General features: G+C 30.0%; 2 protein-coding genes across 5 annotated transcripts; both read left to right on the top strand.

Annotated features, from left to right (window-relative positions):
• Positions 1-176: 176 nt before the first annotated feature.
• On the top strand, positions 177-3,835 carry LOC145761958 (uncharacterized). 4 transcript variants are annotated; one of them, XM_082574622.1, is made up of 7 exons: positions 177-810; positions 1,723-1,910; positions 1,991-2,050; positions 2,138-2,255; positions 2,347-2,478; positions 2,658-2,788; positions 3,187-3,835. In XM_082574622.1, the coding sequence occupies exons 2-7, from the start codon at positions 1,738-1,740 to the stop codon at positions 3,413-3,415; spliced, it is 843 nt and encodes a 280-aa protein (XP_082430748.1). In that variant the 5' UTR covers positions 177-810; positions 1,723-1,737; the 3' UTR covers positions 3,416-3,835. The 4 variants fall into 4 exon arrangements, with proteins under 4 accessions (XP_082430748.1, XP_082430747.1, XP_082430746.1 ...); XM_082574621.1 differs by having other exon boundaries at positions 177-1,910; positions 2,350-2,478; XM_082574620.1 differs by having other exon boundaries at positions 177-1,910; positions 2,661-2,788.
• Positions 3,836-12,584: 8,749 nt separating this feature from the next.
• On the top strand, positions 12,585-13,805 carry LOC145763632 (uncharacterized). Its single transcript, XM_082575134.1, has 2 exons — positions 12,585-13,154; positions 13,255-13,805. The coding sequence occupies exons 1-2, from the start codon at positions 12,748-12,750 to the stop codon at positions 13,343-13,345; spliced, it is 498 nt and encodes a 165-aa protein (XP_082431260.1). The 5' UTR covers positions 12,585-12,747; the 3' UTR covers positions 13,346-13,805.
• Positions 13,806-17,310: the final 3,505 nt, after the last annotated feature.

The following is a 17,310-nucleotide window of genomic DNA, read 5'->3' as shown; positions in this document are numbered from 1 at the left end:
GTTCAAGCGTGACTTACTGGCTGGTTAACTAATTTATTGTCCAGTCTTGTTTAAGTGAACTGTCCTTATTATTAGCAGGTTATTTAATTGCTTAGTTTGCGTATTCTAAGTAAGATAGGCTACAACGAAAGGTGTTAAATAGCGTAAGCTAGTACAAATGTGTATATATTGTTAGGATTAAGTTAAGTTGTGTATTTATTTACAAAACAAGTCTCGATTTAATTAGTTTGTTCTGAAGAGAAATGTACTCGGTAATTTTAGACATATCGTTACGAATTGGTGCAGGAAATATCGACGAAATAATCACTATAAATCCCAATGGATTTCAACAATTAGTTGTTGATGGGACACGGTAATCAAAGCCCAATTTGTCATTAAACGCGCACCAAAATTTCTACATAACGTAAGCTAAAAATGCAAAAACAATCAGGTTATTTGTTTGTAGTAATTTAAAAAAAAAATGACTTGTGTTTAATACACCTACAAATTGGATAACCACAAAATGCCTATCGATTCAGTTAGATAATTCGCACAATCAAAAGATAAATAGACCCATTATATTATTTCGTATGTGTGATTGATTTCCTAATAGAGGGGGAATGCTATAATCGATAGAATCTTTTTATGTTTTCTTTTTTTCCGAGTTGATTGTAGTCAACTGTGTACGTGTATTTTGGGTGCAGGTAAATTTGGTAAAGCAAAGGTCGTAAGATTTTTTTTAAATATATGTTTTTTAACACAACAACGAAAAGGTCGTTCGACTTAACATCAACTTAATAAGGTGAAGATTGTCGTTCGACATTATAAAAGGTTAGCTTTTAAGTTTAAGCTTTAAAAGATGTTTATCAGTAGTTTAATCAAGTTGAATTATTTAAACATAAATATTTCATCAATTTCCGTTTTCATTAATGATATTTGAGTTTAAAATTGCCTAAACGTTGTATATACCTTATCAAGTCTGCTATCTTTTTGCTATTAAAAGCATAGTAATGTCAAATTCCAATAAATAAAATAATTAGGTTATGCTTGGACAGACAATCCCACATGTATGTATTAATATTTAATTACGAAAAATAAGTATAAATGTATTTTTTTTTAAATTTATGTCTTTCCCAGCGTTCATTAATGTATGTATGTCATTATTTATTCTGCAGTAGCATTCGCTTATACATCAAGTATAAATAACACAAGGCTACCAAAAATAGTTACTTAGTCATATATTAAAATTTCATTAAAGTTTTGGTAAGTGTAAATTTTGTGAAATTGTACCATGCAAAACGCGTTATTAAAAGTTGCAAAAACAGGTGTTTTAAGCAGCCAGAATTGATTTTTTGTATAATGTCAAAACAATCGTGTATTGATTTAAATATCAATATTTGTTTGATGTGATCAAAACTAACGTGGTTTGTAACTTAAAAGTAGGTGCGTAGCTTTTAAAAAAAACAATTAAAACACTTTTGGCAGTTAGCAGAATTTTGTTGTAGGTTAGACTTACTATTTAAACTGAGCACTTTTAAATATTTTCCCGGGTCAATTAAAAGTTTGCGCCAATTTTAAAGCAGTTAGGTAGTAAATCGTGATTTAATTGTGCACTGTCACAGCCATATTGCATGCTTATGCTTTAAAATCCAATATATTAGGGATTGCTTTAGCCCAATAAGTTAAGGGAAGGAAATTAAATTAAGATTTAACAAACCAAACTTAATGTTTATGTTAACGCAGAAAACAAACACAGTCATGGCAGGCATGTTCTCACTACTTAACAACAATAGGGGTGAAGCGAACCAGGGCGTTCCGGGTAATGGATGGGACGAAAACATGCAAAATCGAGCCACCCCCTCAAACCGCACCCCCGTTATGACAAGAAGGTCAGGCGGGGAAGGCGGGGGGTTCCGAAAGGGGTTTAATAGGTACTTTTTTAAAAATTTATTGCAATCTAAATTATTTTGACATAATTTAAAATAGTTCTTTTTTGTATTTTTTTACACAGCAATCCGGTAAAAATGAACATGGGTAAAGACCGATTACCAAAAAATCTTCGAAAGAGAAGGTATTTATTTACTTTATAGTTCTTTAATCCTTTTCCTTAAATGTTAACATTTTGGACGTTATACCATAATGGTTTATGCAATGACAGAATTGCGTGGCTGCATCCACTACTACGCCGCAGCGTTTGTACCATTATTCTGGCGGGAATGATTTTACTTACTGGATTTATATTTCTACTAATAGATCTTTTAATGTATGAGAATTGGGTAAGATTATAATGCAAAGTTGTTTTAACATAAGCTCAAATCAAAACGTTTTATATATATATATATAATATAATTTAACTTATTACTCTAGAAGTCTGTAAGAGGGCTGATAGCGTTGGTTATAGGAATTTTTATGACAATATTAGGCATGTTGTGGTATTGGTGGAGTAAGAAGAAATTACGCAAACTTATCAACAAAAGGGAAAGGGCCAGAGAGAAAAAGGTGCTCTTATAATTTAATCTAAATTGCCAATCCATTTTGTCAAAATTAAAATATCCTGGCAGCAATAAATATAGTATTTAATTTCGAAATAAATAATTTATTGATCGCAATCACATCATTAAACCATTTTGCTTACCTTTAATATTAAGGGTTACCAAATAATTTTACATATTAAATAGCAGTTTCAGCAGCAAAAGAAAATGGAGAATGCAGCCTCTACTATCAGACATCCAAATATTATGAATTTAATGTTACAGGCACATCGGACAACTCAATGGCCTGAAAAGCCAATTAATTCTGCATATCAGGGGTGAGCATAACTTAAGCGGTTGACTTGTAAAAATACGAGTATTAAACTAAGAGGAATCTTTTTTTTAAATGTTTTTACATTTCGTGGCTTTAAATAACAAATTTTTAAGTTCTTTTTCCGCACAACTAATTATGGTGTAAAAACAACATCCACTTTTATCACGCTTTGTATTTTACTTATGTTTTTGCGCCAACTTACCTAACAGACCGTAACCTATATATTTGACATAGCACGATTTTACACAAACAATTTAAAGCCCTGAAATTTTCGGTAATTAAATGTAATCTTGTTTAGGCACCCGTTAAAAAAAACTAAATGACAGTTCTAATCATAAAAACCTTACCTGACAACCGTAACCAAAAAAAAAAATTAGAAAATAGTTAAAAACTTGTTTTTAGGGAAAAAAGAAGTAGTCAGCCCTTACCTGTTATAACGCACGAGTCTGCAAGTGACACTGAGAGCTCGAGTTCATTACTCGTTAATAAAGTTCGCAATTCCACGAACCCGCCGCTTAAAATGCAATTAATGAAACCCAAAGATAAAAATCTTGGTAGTAGAGACTCAGCCTATTCTGAGCTTAGTTGTTTCGAAGAGGGAACGTCCAGTAAAAAATATTGTGACGAATAAAACACTCCACCCTTAATGTATTATGATCAATAAAATTGATGGTTATATTTATGAAGATGTCTCATTCGTTATTGGTGCATTACTTACTTGATTCTATTTATGTTTTTAAATTTTCGTTAGCTTTTAACTGTAAAGTGTTTATTTTTGACTTTATGCTTTTTTTGTTTATTTTAGACGTCATATTAAATCAGAATGCTGTTGGCACATTTTTTTTTAACTTAACTAACGCTGTTTAAAATAGTAATTAAATGTGTTGGCTCTGTTGTGGTTACAACACTTGGTGCCTTATATAAGACGATGTCCTGGGACACTTACTAAATCCATGTCCTACCGCACATAAGTAGAGAGCTATACAAGGTATTCCTTTAACATAAAAAAATAATCAACTAGTTAATTATAAGAAGAAGTGATCGAATACATCTAAGCTAAAAAAAAAAATTTAAGTCTGCACCATGCTTAGGCTGTAACGTTGACCTTTTTCTATCGACGATAAATAAATATAAAAACTTGAATTTTGGTTGTACGAACAGGGTTGCACGAAAGCGTAGTTTGTTATAAACAATCTAAATTAATGTCTGGTAGATGGCACAAATTAAGGTTTGCCTGTTTAATTACAAAAAAGGTACGTAAAGTGTACTTGCACTGGGGGATTACAGTTTTTTAAAGTTAACTTTATTTTTTTTTTAATAATAGAGGTTTTGCCGCCTAAATCCAAAATATTATTTAGTTATAAATTTTTTAATAGATAAGATTGTGTGACAGTTAGGGAGTGTTTTATTGGTAATTAAAATTAACTAACAGCATTTATTTTAAATTTTTAGAGAATACTACTGTAGTAGATTGCTGATTGCGTTTTTTAAAGCTCAATTTTCAAACATCAACCAGTTATAGTTCTTCAAGACTATTTCTACCAAAAAAGTTCTTTTCAGAACTATTTATTATTATTCTTTATTCTTAAATAAGTCTATACTAAAACCGTTTTACCATATTTATTCTATTGGTTCTTCTGAACTTATTAAATAATTATGTAGCCTTTACTTTTATATTCTTTAAAGTCAGGCCATTAGTTAGCTATTAATCGCTTCGAAGCGGATAAAAGGTGGATCCATTAACCGCTTTGAAGCGGGTGGAAAATGCGCTTCGTCTGCTGTGGTATTGCATTAACGCTTAAAGCGTTAATGAAAAAAATGTAAAATATTTAAATATTAAATATTTTAAAATACTAACCTAACACAAATCTTTATTTAATCAATAATACTTTTGAAAAAATAATAGTCCATAAATTTTTTTTTGTATATAAGTTTATCCTCGATCTGAAAAGTTCAACTACACGACCTCTAGACATAGAGAAAACAACTGTTTGTTTGCAGCTTTAGGTCTGATAGGTTCGAATTGCCCGATAATTTAGCTGCTGATTAAGTACTGTTAATGGAATCGAACCCGGGACCTTAGTAGCGTGCAGGCGCAAGAAATGTAGGGAGTATGCTGAGTGTGGTACAGCTAAAATATTTTTGTTTTTTAATTTGTAAAAAACAATATTATCTTTTTGTTATTAAAAACAGCATGTTAAAATAACATGTTAAATACAAATATTTTAGTTTGTTACATCAATTGAGAAGGTAAAGGCCACAATTACTAAATTCAAAACTCCCACTTTGACCCAAGTTTATACAGCTTCAAGTCCACAAACGTTAAAGTGAGCAAACTTTATGGAACAAGGATTTTGTACCATACAGATTTATTATAAGTTTTAAACTGAAATGTCAACATGGCAAGGACCGTAGCAATAGCTTGAAAGCTAAGATTAAAGTAATACCAGAGGTAAAACACTTAATTTGAATTATATCAATAAATACCTTACTTTAAAAATAGGTCAAACTGAAAATTACTTAATAATTTATATACAATTTATTATTTTTAATTTTTAGCTTACTGATCATGTGGTACCTAGAACATGCATGTGCTTATAAGGTTAAAAAAAAAGGAATTGTCCTGCTATTATTAGCATTACCAAATAGAAACTTTCCAACATACAAGGTTTATTTTAACGTTTTTACCCCCTTTTTTAACAACTGCCTAATATACAATTGCAACATTTTAATAACAAATAACACAGAACATTTTGAGATTAATTTAAATAAGTGCAAAAATTTAATTTAAATGAGTGCAAAAAATTTAAATGAGTGCGTGTGCACAGAATCAAAGATTGGTATTAAATCTGCACTGGACATAATGAACTACGTGACAAAACAAAAATTAGGATTTCCGGATTTAAAAGCAAAGGTTGTTCCACATACCCTGCAGCCAGATATTATGAGTTGTGGATTTTTTGTCTGTATGTACAGTAAGTGGCTTACTTTGCACCAGAATCTTAAACAACCTGACTGCCAAACTTCCATGTACAGAGATAAACTTTACGCTACTGTTGGCAATTGTTTAACTGGTAGCCTCATAAAAAACAAATGTCGGATGTGTGAAAAAATGCCTTATTTGTATGTCCTTTAAGAACTGCAGACAAAAAAACCTAACTTTAACCAGAGTTAAAAGCAACAAACAAAGTTAAGACTGACTGAAACGGAGGCATAAAAAGTTAAGATCTGATATAGATGTGGTTCGAGATGGCCACAACAACAAACAAAGTTAAGACTGATATCACAGTGATAATTTTTTTATAACTGATAATTTATTTTAAATGCTGCCATTCCTAATTTGGCCTTATTAAACATAATCTTGCCCCCGAAAATAAAGGTACGATGACTACTATACCTTTTAAATCCATATTAGTATTAGTAAGTTTTATAAATCACTTAGTTTTAAACAAAAGTAATTTTATTTAATTTTGGATGAGGTCTTCGGGGGGCTGGAGTCCTGACAGAAAGAGGGAGTTCGGCAGTTTGTAGGGCCAGTAGTGGGAGAGGGGTACAAGTTTTTCCTCAAGTACTCCATTTCTGCTCCGTTCCCCAACCACTGACCCATCTTTTTCGCTCCTCGCTTGCTTATCTACAAAAAAAGTTTTAATTTTTTTTACCCATTCCGAATCGTTAAAATAAAAATCAAGTAGTTACTTTGATGTTAAACAATCTGCCGGTTTTACTGCCAATCCTCTCTTCTGCTGTCTCCTACAGCGAGAGCCCCCTTGCCACCATGTGTATTTGTAAACGAAAATTAAAGGAACGGAAAATGAAGGAACGAAAATTAAAGAAACGGAAAATGAAGGAACCGGAAAATGAAGAAACCGGAAAATAAAGGAACCGGAAAATAAAGGAACGGAAAATGAAGGAACGGAAAATGAAGGAACCGGAAAATGAAGGAACGGAAAATAAAGGGATCGGAAAATGAAGAAACGGAAAATGAAGGAACCGGAAAATGAAGGAACCGGAAAATGAAGGAACGGAAAATGAAGGGACCGGAAAATGAAGGAACCGGAAAATGAAGGAACCGGAAAATGAAGGGACCGGAAAATGAAGGAACAGAAAATGAAGGAACCGGAAAATTAAGGAACGGAAAAAAAGGAATCAGAAAATGAAGGAACGGAAAGTGAAAAAGGAAAAGCGGAATTAAAAAAAATAAAACGCGGAAATTCCGTTGACTGTTTATTTGTATTTAAGTCAATATTATTTGAGAAATAAACGGAAATTTTAAATAAAAAGTCGACACTATTTCGGCGTTTTAGTTTTTAAGATTCCGCCCTTTCCTTTTTTGATTTCCTTCATTTTCCGGTTCCTTCATTTCCCGTTTTCTTCATTTTTCGTTCCTTCATTTTCCGGTCCCTTCATTTTCCGTTCCTTTATTTTCCGGTTCCTTCATTTTCCGTTCCTTCATTTTCCGGTTCCTTCATTTCCCGTTTTCTTCATTTTTCGTTCCTTCATTTTCCGCTTCTTCAGTTTCCTTTTCCTCGTTTTCAGGCGACCCCTAAAAATCGGTTTATTCAAAACAGGTAATTTTATTACAACACATTATAATACACGCATAAACGCACACACGTGGTATTAACCATTAAATTAAACGTCTAAACGTATTATTCTCGTTTTAACATAATGAAATACTGTTATTTATTTCAAATATTTAAAATTCACGGATTGTCAAAAACTAGATCAAAATCGGCGGTCGTTTGTTTGCTATGCTAAAAATTAACAGTAAATTATTAGTATTTATTTTTTAACCAATATTATGTTTAGGCTTACATAAAATACACGAACAAGATATTTCAAAGACGAGTCATGGAAATTAAAAATGCTCTAAAGCTGTAAACAGAAAATGTATGGTTAATAAAAACTCCACAACCAAGCTAGAAGCTAAGCAGCGCCCACTGCAGGTATTTTGTTTTATTAAAGCAATTTCTGTTTTTATTTAATTGTTACTATCTAAATAATTTGTTCTTTAAAAAAAGAGATTGGCCATTTGTTATTGAAAAAAATGCGTTTTGAGTGCGTAACTACAGGTAGTCGATATACCGTTTTTTTTGTATGTGCTACAGCATATGTTGTTCGCTAGCGCAATGCCATGACTTAAAAACGCGTGGGTCGACGACATATTTAAAAAAACTGGTTAATTCCGAACAGTGAATGCACGTTACATAATTGGTTTACATGGGAGCATTTAGTTGCTCCATAGCGCCGCGCCACTCTTGACTTTTAAAAACCTAAGGTTCTTTCACATTTATTATTCTTTTTTTTTACAAAAAGAACTAAACATCATATGTTCGGGTAGTTGTTTTTAAATTTCAGAGCGGATGGACGTTAATGCTAATTTGCCGATGTGGCGGAAAAAGTTGTGGGGAAATATGTTTTAAATGCTCTTTAGGCTTTCAGTTTTGGCAAATAAAAGTAGCGTTTGTTAATTCAGCCGTTTGACACTTTGATATTTTTTATTTAAATGGAGTATTGAACGTAAAAATTTATAGATATATAAAATGTTATAGTGGTATATACTAATAGGTATATCATCCATACTCGTTTTCCTTTGCCGATTTTACAAAGTTTTTTTATGTTACTTTTAACTGGGGTATTGTGCTGTTTTATGCTAAAAAAACGTAACTTTACTTTTATAGTTCTACTATATTTAAGTTGACTTTATACAGGTATATACAATAACTTTAAACAAGTACTTAAAATATTAAGTCAATAAGCAAAACAATTTTTGACATTTTAGATATATTCGTAGGCTGCTAAGTAGCTTTAAAACAAAAAGTTTACGCGGATTTGATTAAATTTCACTATGAGTTGTCATAGCTTCCTTTTCCGGTTTACCGGTCTTACGTAGCTACAGCAGTATATATAGAGCTGCGCCAGTATTGCTAAACACCTTAGTTATGGAAAGCGGCTGGCAAGCAATGATGTGCTACAAGAATTATTGATATGCTATAAGATTTATCACACAATTTAAAAAGAACAGCGGTTTAATATTGAACTTATAGAATTAGAAAAATAAAAGAGTCGCCAAAATGTAATTTAGGTAGTCTTTTTTGTTCGATTTTGCCAACTTATCTACATTAGGCGGGGTTACACGTGGCACCATACACTAATGTATTACAAAATATAGTGAACAGCTACTACGTAAAGCAGAGCGTGTAACAAAAAGCATTATAAGTTTAGTGCAACATAAAGAATCTAAGGTTATATTTGAACTTTGTGTCAGCTGAATAAAGGTAGTATTATATAGCAAGTGTTTTAAAAGAATGGAATAAGGATAAACAATCAATTGTTTGAAGACAGTAGCTGAGCGAGTAGTTAAAAAAAGTAAACAATGATTTTGGGATTCATAATTAGGCATTAAAATTTAGAAATTGTTGTTCATAATAATATCAACAAAGGATATTTTTAATAGGGCAAACAGGCCTTGCTAAAAATTATTTTATTTGAAGATTCGAATTAAGAAAATATCGTTTCATCTAAGCACGACGTAGCATGGGGAGTTCTTTAATTTTATGACAAACCTGTACAGGTTGTTTACTAGCGTCAAAACAAGAAACTTTTTTTCCTCATACAAGAGAAAGAATATAAGTCGTTGTTAAGATGCGCTTAGGGTATATCGTGCAGTGCCTATCCAGTTTGGGTAATAATTATTCGAAAATTCCCCTTCTGCTAGAAACAGTTAAATATTCTTGTCGCACCTTTTTGTAGCTTACGGATGGTTGTTTAGTGTGTCAGGTCACATTATTAATTTATTGTCTTAAGTTGACAAATAATGTTAGTTATCTTTCTATATTGTGGTCGAAAAAATAAATTGAAAATTGTCTTTTTGTGTATGTTTTGATTTATTTCTATCCATTTTTGTCCTTTTTAAAAACCATCTGTTGTTATAGTTACCGTTTGTTTATGTAATGCCTAAAAAATGGGTTGTTTAAATAGGTAACAGTTAAGGATTTAAGTTTAGTTTTGTGAAAAACGTTTGGGTGGCAAAGCCAAATTAGTTTTCTAACCTTGTGGTCACTTTATTAAAAAGCTGCTAATTAACAGTAAATACATATTAACATGAGATAGTTGGCAGTTTAGTAGATAAAAAATTCACCACTTGTTTTTTTGTATTAACTTGGGTAACCGTACCCTATTACAAAAAAGACTTTACACGTACATTTGCTTCTGAAAAGTGACTACTGAAATAGTAAGTAAAAAAAATACTCAAAATTCTGACGTTTTTGAATGTTAAATTTAAGATCTAAGTTTATTATATTATTAACTGGATTAAATAATGGCATGTAGTTTAAATTTAAAACATGATGTTAGTTATAAATATCTGCGTACGAGGTTGATCTAGTTACCGCAATACGACATACAAAAAAGAAGGCTAAAAAATCTTATTTTTTAATATTTTTTCCTAGTTTTATAAAGTCTTTAAAGAGAAAATAAACAAATTGCGATCATATACAACGTTGTACATCTGCCAGTTTTTGAACAGATTACGTAATGCGCCTAGTTTTAACTTCAAATAGACCAGATACCCATTAATAGGTTGTTCTCAATTATTTATAGAAATAAACTTATAATTTTGTCTACCATAACATAACTAAAGATCTCTTATGGTTTTTTAAGCCTAGGTTTTTATAGGCATGCAATTTGCTAGTTAATTACTTTCTTTCAACGGCGTAAGTTGATTATAAAAAATAGTTTAAAAGTCAATTGGACAGATCTTAATTAAAACAGATTTAATATAGGTGATTAACAAGCTAAAAAATAAAAAAACAAAAACATACTTTACCCTAAGACATTAGACTTACATTTGCTTTCTAAAACTGCTTGCTACACAGTAAACTGAAAGTCAAAAAAGACACATTTTAACGGTTAAAATAATGTTTAAAATTATGATAGAAACATAAAATTTAAAATTGACATTTAAAATTAAACAAAAATTCAGTTGTGGGTTGAAGTATGCGCATGTTAATATCGCATTTCACAAATCCCAAATGAAAGGATTTCACTAATTTACGACCGACCCTATCAATAAAAATTGTCTAGGGTAGACATTTATCGTCATCTTGTCGGTAAAATTAAACGAAATAAAACAAGTAGTCTGTTAGTTGCAACAGATTACGTAATGCATCATGGCAGTTCTTCTAACGTAAGTTTCCATTTAACTTATCAAATACTCGTTTTAATTTAAATTAATTTTGAAATAAAGCTGTTTAGAATTAAATTACGCAGGTCTTTGCTGAAACACTGTATCAATATAGGTGACTGACAGCCTGATTTAATATTTACAAAGAATATAGCAAATTTAGAGGTTATTCAAGTTAAACAAAAATACAAATTAAATCCCAAAAAGTAAATACGCATTAAAACACCGTATTTAGTTATAGGACTAAAGTATATTATTATTAAATACTATGACAATAAAAAAAGGAATTTCGAAACTTTGTAGTAGAAGAAAAGGTATTAATATCGATTTAGGATTAAAAGCGCAAAACAACACGACCAATAATATTCGAAATATGGCGCAATAAATTACATTGAGAGTTGTTAATCCTGTTTTATTCAAGATTTAGTGACTTTGGTTACGTCACTGTTCAAGTGTTTGTAATTACGAAAGTTAAACTGTATATTAAATTAACAAAGAAGAGTAAGTCAATTGGATATTTTTATCAATTAAAAACTACTTTTGCTTACGGATGTCTTTAAGTGTTTTAGTTATAGTGATATTTATTCAGTTGATAAAGGATGTTGATTATCCTTGTACATGGATGTTGATTATCCTTGTACATTATCCTTGTACATGTTGATTATCCTTGTACACCAATTTTTAAAAAAATGGTATCCTCGTGCAAGTTGGAAAAATTCCAACATAATTAAAAAAGAAACTCTGCGACCGAACCATCTCTTTAATTAAATACTAAGTGTATTATTCGCAGATGTAAATTCAGGATATGTACTAAGGCAAAGAGCATTTTATTAATTAAAAAAATGTTGTACTAACATCAGCTTATAGCCTTTGTTTATAAATTAAATTGCATATTTTTTTTAATTTAGTAACTTTTTCCCAAAAACAGGAAGAGATTTAGTTACACAACTATATAAACATGATTGACAAAACTATAGTTGAAACAAAGCGTGCCGAACAATTAGGATATAATACTTAGTACCTGCAAATTAATCAGAATTTATTAAAGCACATGTATTTAGAATCACACGAGTTAAGTACACACTTGTACATACAGCATTATTTTGTTCTTGTTTAAATTTTAGCTGTGTGTTGCGAAAGGTATAAATTTACCACTAAATTTTATATTTATTAATCAAGCGCTGCTTCGATTTAAATTTTTTTCATCTATTTTTTCCTAGGGCAACTTTACCTAATTTGGGTTGTTTACAACAAATATGGGTTTTAACGATGGTGACGTATTCAGGGAAATGACGTCACAGACTGTATTTCCCGGTTTAGCAAATATGCCAAAGCTTATTCCGTTTCAACCTAAAGACTGGACCCATGAAGATCTCTTAAAAAAAATGTTGAACGTGCTGGAAGATAGAAAGAAAAAAGATAAAAAAATTCAAGTTAAGCAGTATAAATACAGCGGAGTATACAACGTGAAGAACCTAAACGGCAACGAATTAATAAAGCTCTTTACTCGTATATTTAATGATCGTGAGCTTCTTGTACCTGGGAATTGCTTCTTGTTCACTGTCGACGGTAAAACTATTAACTTTGCAGTTGCAGTTGTGTATGTTTGGCAACTTTTATTCTCTTCGTATGAATATAATGAAAACTCAGTTCATTTTTTGCACGAAAAGTTGTTTGATGATGTCACGTGTAAATGCAAAGCCGAAATCCCAGCGTTAAAAAAACTACCAGAAAAGGATCGGTACGATGAAACAACTTTAAACAATCTCCGCTCTGGAATGGCCGAGCTGTATTCAAGATTTCTTCAAGGAAAAATTGTCAACGTACCTGAAGACTATCAACATGCGTTTGCTGGTATTGCAGTTCATATTGCTGAAACCCAAATTAGAAATAGAGATGGTTTTTTTAAAATACATCCCCCCATACATTTGCCGATGGCTGCTTTTGTTAAAATTGCCATTTTTGACGCCAAACGACCTCAAGAAATGCAAAAAGCGTTCGGACTACACGATCAAAGCTTGGAAGATCTTGGTATTAGGTCGGGTAATGGAGTAGGCAACCACTGTCTTGGTAATGGAAGTTCAAACCATCATCGAAAAACTCCACGAAAAAAACTGACACCCGAAAAAATTTATAAACAAAAACGATTAATTCGTCAAAAGGCAATGCTTCCAATTCTCATTCAGTAAGAATATTTTTTTTAGTTCATACAATTTATACTATATTTGTGTAGCTGTATAGAGGTTTAAAAGGTATAGGTGTTCTAAATTTTTTTTTTTTTTTAGTAACCTTGGAGAAAAAAACAAATTCAACTGCTATAACGAAAAAAAAGTTCAAGAAGAAATAAAAAAAGTTAAAGAACTGTATAAAATCTAGCAGCAAAGTATGGTTGCGCTATGGAGCAAAAAACTTTAAGTTTGTGTTTATAAATTGACCAGGGGCGGCATTACGAAACTTGTTAAGTTTAAAGTCAATCGTTAGTTTTACGTCATTAGCAAGCGAGAACGTCACTTGGCGAGAAAATCGGTATTACGAAACAAAAAATGTCACTATTAACGAACGAGAAAGCACAAAATTTATCGAGTAGATTTTATCGTCCGTTAATACTTGTATTGTTTCGTAAAGTAATGCGTTTTTAAACATCATTCTTACAATAAAATATAATACCCGTACCAGTTTTTACTGTCATTATGAAAACGAAAGTATAAAAGCATCCCCATGGGTATGATGTAATATCGCCGCTTTGTTGTAGCCTGTAATATTGTGTAAAAACGTAAGAAACGTCACTTTGCGCAGCTCAAATTCCCTTTTTTTACACTCTCTCATTTATAACGAACTAGGTGATTTAGTAATACCGATTTAGTTAACGAGTGGGATAGCTCGCTAAATTTTGACTCATTAGCGAGATCGTTAAATTTAACTTAACGAGTTTCGTAATGCCGCCTTGGTACAAAAAAAAATTAATTGATCAATTTGTAAAAAAAGAAATTATTCTTTAATAATAACAAGTTTAAAAAAAAAAGATTTTAAATGGAAATGATTTTAATATCAATTTTTTTAATTTTTTAAATTAAAATTATTGTGATTTAAAATTTGCTTACAATTTGGCGTCAAAATTTAAATTATTTCACAAACATATTTTGGTGCAATTTATTTTTTAAATAATATAATAAATTTATAAATTATTACTAAAAATTTATTTTTACTTTGTTTATATTTAAAACATAATGATGTTGCAATTAATAAATCAGGCAGTTATTTCTATTATATTTTAATGCCTTACCTTACGTGACCTTAAAAGGTCTGGTGTTTAAATAATAATAAATGTTTTATGAAATAGATAACAATATATATTTTTTACCAGTTGTTATATTTACCAAAACCTCGCTACATGTGTTTGTTTGTGTATTTTGGCTTGAGATCATTAAATTATTTATATACAGTTTTAGTTAAGCATGACTATTTCCTTTTTAGAACCTAATACAACCGTTGTGTTTAAACAACAAAATCATGCGATTTTAACTGTTTTTTTGGTTTGCTGCATGTTTTAATAGTTTGATGACGTCAGTTAGGGGTGAAAATGTTTTGACCAATCAAAAATAACACCAAAAAAGGATGAACATAATAATGATTTTCAAAACCTCAAAATTTTCGAACGATTTATAGAATCTCGCAACATTACTTAAATTCTCAAACTTTATACGATGGACATATATTTCTTATACGTTATTTAAAATTTAGGAATATTATTACATTATTGCTTTTTGAATTTGAAACTTTGAATGCTGTTATGTTGTTGTTTTAAATGTTATAAAAAAAAGCTTAATTTTGCAATGCAAAAAAACTTTGCCAAATAGCACGTCTTTTTAGATTTATTTGAACAAAAAATCGCAGTTCTTTATTTAAATATTTAAAGGTTTAAAAATTTGCAAAAAAATGTTAGTATTTTTTCCTTAATTTGACAAAACTTTTTTTATTTTTTTTTGTCTTGCTGTTGTTATTGCGCAATTTCAAGAAAACCACTTCAAAAAGCGCGCCAATAATCCATTGGCTGTGTGTCGAGTTTTAGATTAAACCGGTTGAAACCAGCGCTTATCAATCGGATCTGATTCGGAAATGATTCCCTACTTTGATTTGCAACACTATAACACGTTATCGACTATAACACGTTATTTTATGTTTCGGGTAATTTTCCATTAGCGTCCTTAAAACAGTTAACTTTCATTTTAACTTAACGATTTCACGATGCCTTAACATTAAATTAAAAGTTAAGTTGATGATTCATATTTAAAAAACAGAATTCTCGAAAATGTATGTCAGAATAACATGAACAAAGGCGCGACCTTTGCTTGCATTATTTACGTAAATGAATTGCTGACCATAAAAAAAATTAAAAATAACTTTGAGGTAAATATAGTACATATTTGGATGATAGGAAAATTTAAATTTAACATTTCTTTGTTTAATTGTTTATAAAAGGATTTAGACACGTTACGTAATTTAAATTATTTTACATATATATTTCAAATTTTTGACTTAATTTGTTTTTCAAGATAATAAATACATTGTGGAATGTTATTTATGTAATAAAACTATGTTTTATATGTTATATGACTCTTTTATTACAAACAGTGAAAAAATTTAAATATTTAAAAAAGTTTGTTGTTTAAGTGTTTTTAATGAAAAAAAAATAATTATGTTAAAAAAAACGTTATTTTGACTTTATATTAAAATTTTGACTTTTTATAACAAATTAAGGCACCAAACTTTAAATATTTAAAAAAACGTTGTTTTTATATTTGATTAAAAAAACTATGCATGGTTTGTCACGGTAAAAAAATTTAATTCGACAATTATTAGACGTTTTTTGTGCTAAAATTAATATATATTCTTGGTCATATATACAGCTTGATAAAGGCTTACTATTCAAGTGAAATCTTCTGTAAAATTCTTTGGGATAAGGCGTTTTTTAAAGAAAAATAAATTTATCCAGTATTTAAAAACAATGACTTGACATTTAGTCACCTTTGCTTCCGATTTGACCTGAGGTCACTTCGGTTCGACCTGAGGTCACTTAATAAAACAAAAATAAATAAAACAAAAATTTACATTACTAGGTTTTAATTTAAAAGAATTGTAAGTCTAAAAGAATTATGTCAAAGGCAGGTATTACGCTTTTAAATCTCTTTTGTTAAATACGGAAATTGTTTCCGCAATTTTAGTCAGTCTAATAAATATTAGTTGTTTATATATTCCTGTCAGGTTAAAAGTGTAACATATTTAATCGAAAATTGACATCAAATTCAAATAAAACGTTAATATTTTTTTGCCACACATGGTTTTTTAATGGATTATTTGTTTATTGACAATTGGTTTATATAAAAAAGTCGCTTATGCCTTTGTCGTGGTTATATATATTTATATAGGCATTAAATAACCTGTTGAGTGTTGACTGTGACCCTTTTTTATTCGGTAACGATACACAAAAAATTAAAAGAAAGACTTATCTTTCTATGTAAGCTCTGGTGACAATATTTCGAAATCAGTTTTAAAAAGCGCTTGTCGAGTATCAAGACTTTATGGTAGAAAGTGGCCAACTATGAATGGAGGCTAATTTTTATAAATACAAGTAAGAGGCTGAGATAATTAAGAAAAAATATACATAATTGTTGTTATTTTATTTGTAAATTTTATTTTTTGTAAGTTTTTGATATAAAATATACCCCGGAGTTTTAAAAAACGTGTAAGAATTGAGGTTATTTTGTTTTATAGTTTTTAAGACAGTTTACAATAGTTTACAATTAGTATGTAAACTCTAAACTTTATTAAAAATAAATTAAATCTATTTGATCAATTTTGAGACAGAGACAATATACAAACAGACAGAACCAACTTAGTGTAGGCCTACTCTATATAAAGCCTAAGTGATTTTTTTTTTGCTTGCAGAGGTTTGCAGAATTCAATATTTACTGTTACATTACCGTTTAACTGTTTTTAATTTTTGTTATTATAGTATTTGCATTGCCATTAATTCAAATTCGATATTTTAATACACAGAAGTTCTTTTAACTGCTCAAAACTTATGAATATTAAAAAAGATATATTGAAAACTGCAACAACTTTTTTTTAATATTTGTATATACTTCATAAATTTGTTTTCCCAGAAAGTTTTTTATATTGATTTTAGAACCTTTGTTTAAATTTACGATAAAACAGCATTTAAAAAAATATCCAATGCATTACACTTATATTACTACTATTATTACTCTAACTAAGACTCTCAAAGTAAGGAAAACCAGGAAATGAATAATGTTTATAGAAAACAGGCAAAAATAGACTTG

The sequence above is a fragment of the Corella eumyota genome, chromosome 1 (genome assembly GCF_963082875.1).
Source record: "Corella eumyota chromosome 1, kaCorEumy4.1, whole genome shotgun sequence".
NCBI lineage: Eukaryota > Metazoa > Chordata > Ascidiacea > Phlebobranchia > Corellidae > Corella > Corella eumyota.
Note: the sequence above shows the minus strand (reverse complement) of the source record. Positions and strands in the feature narration are given on the sequence as shown.

Excerpts from the sequence above, each read along its gene's own strand:
- LOC145761958 (XM_082574619.1), top strand. The coding sequence starts at position 1,705 with ATGTTTATGTTAACGCAGAAAACAAACACAGTCATGGCAGGCATGTTC. Across the intron at positions 2,051-2,137 it reads AAAAATCTTCGAAAGAGAAG|AATTGCGTGGCTGCATCCAC; the intron begins GTATTTATTTAC and ends ATGCAATGACAG. Across the intron at positions 2,789-3,186 it reads ATTAATTCTGCATATCAGGG|GGAAAAAAGAAGTAGTCAGC; the intron begins GTGAGCATAACT and ends ACTTGTTTTTAG.
- LOC145763632 (XM_082575134.1), top strand. The coding sequence starts at position 12,748 with ATGGCCGAGCTGTATTCAAGATTTCTTCAAGGAAAAATTGTCAACGTA. Across the intron at positions 13,155-13,254 it reads ATGCTTCCAATTCTCATTCA|TAACCTTGGAGAAAAAAACA; the intron begins GTAAGAATATTT and ends TTTTTTTTTTAG.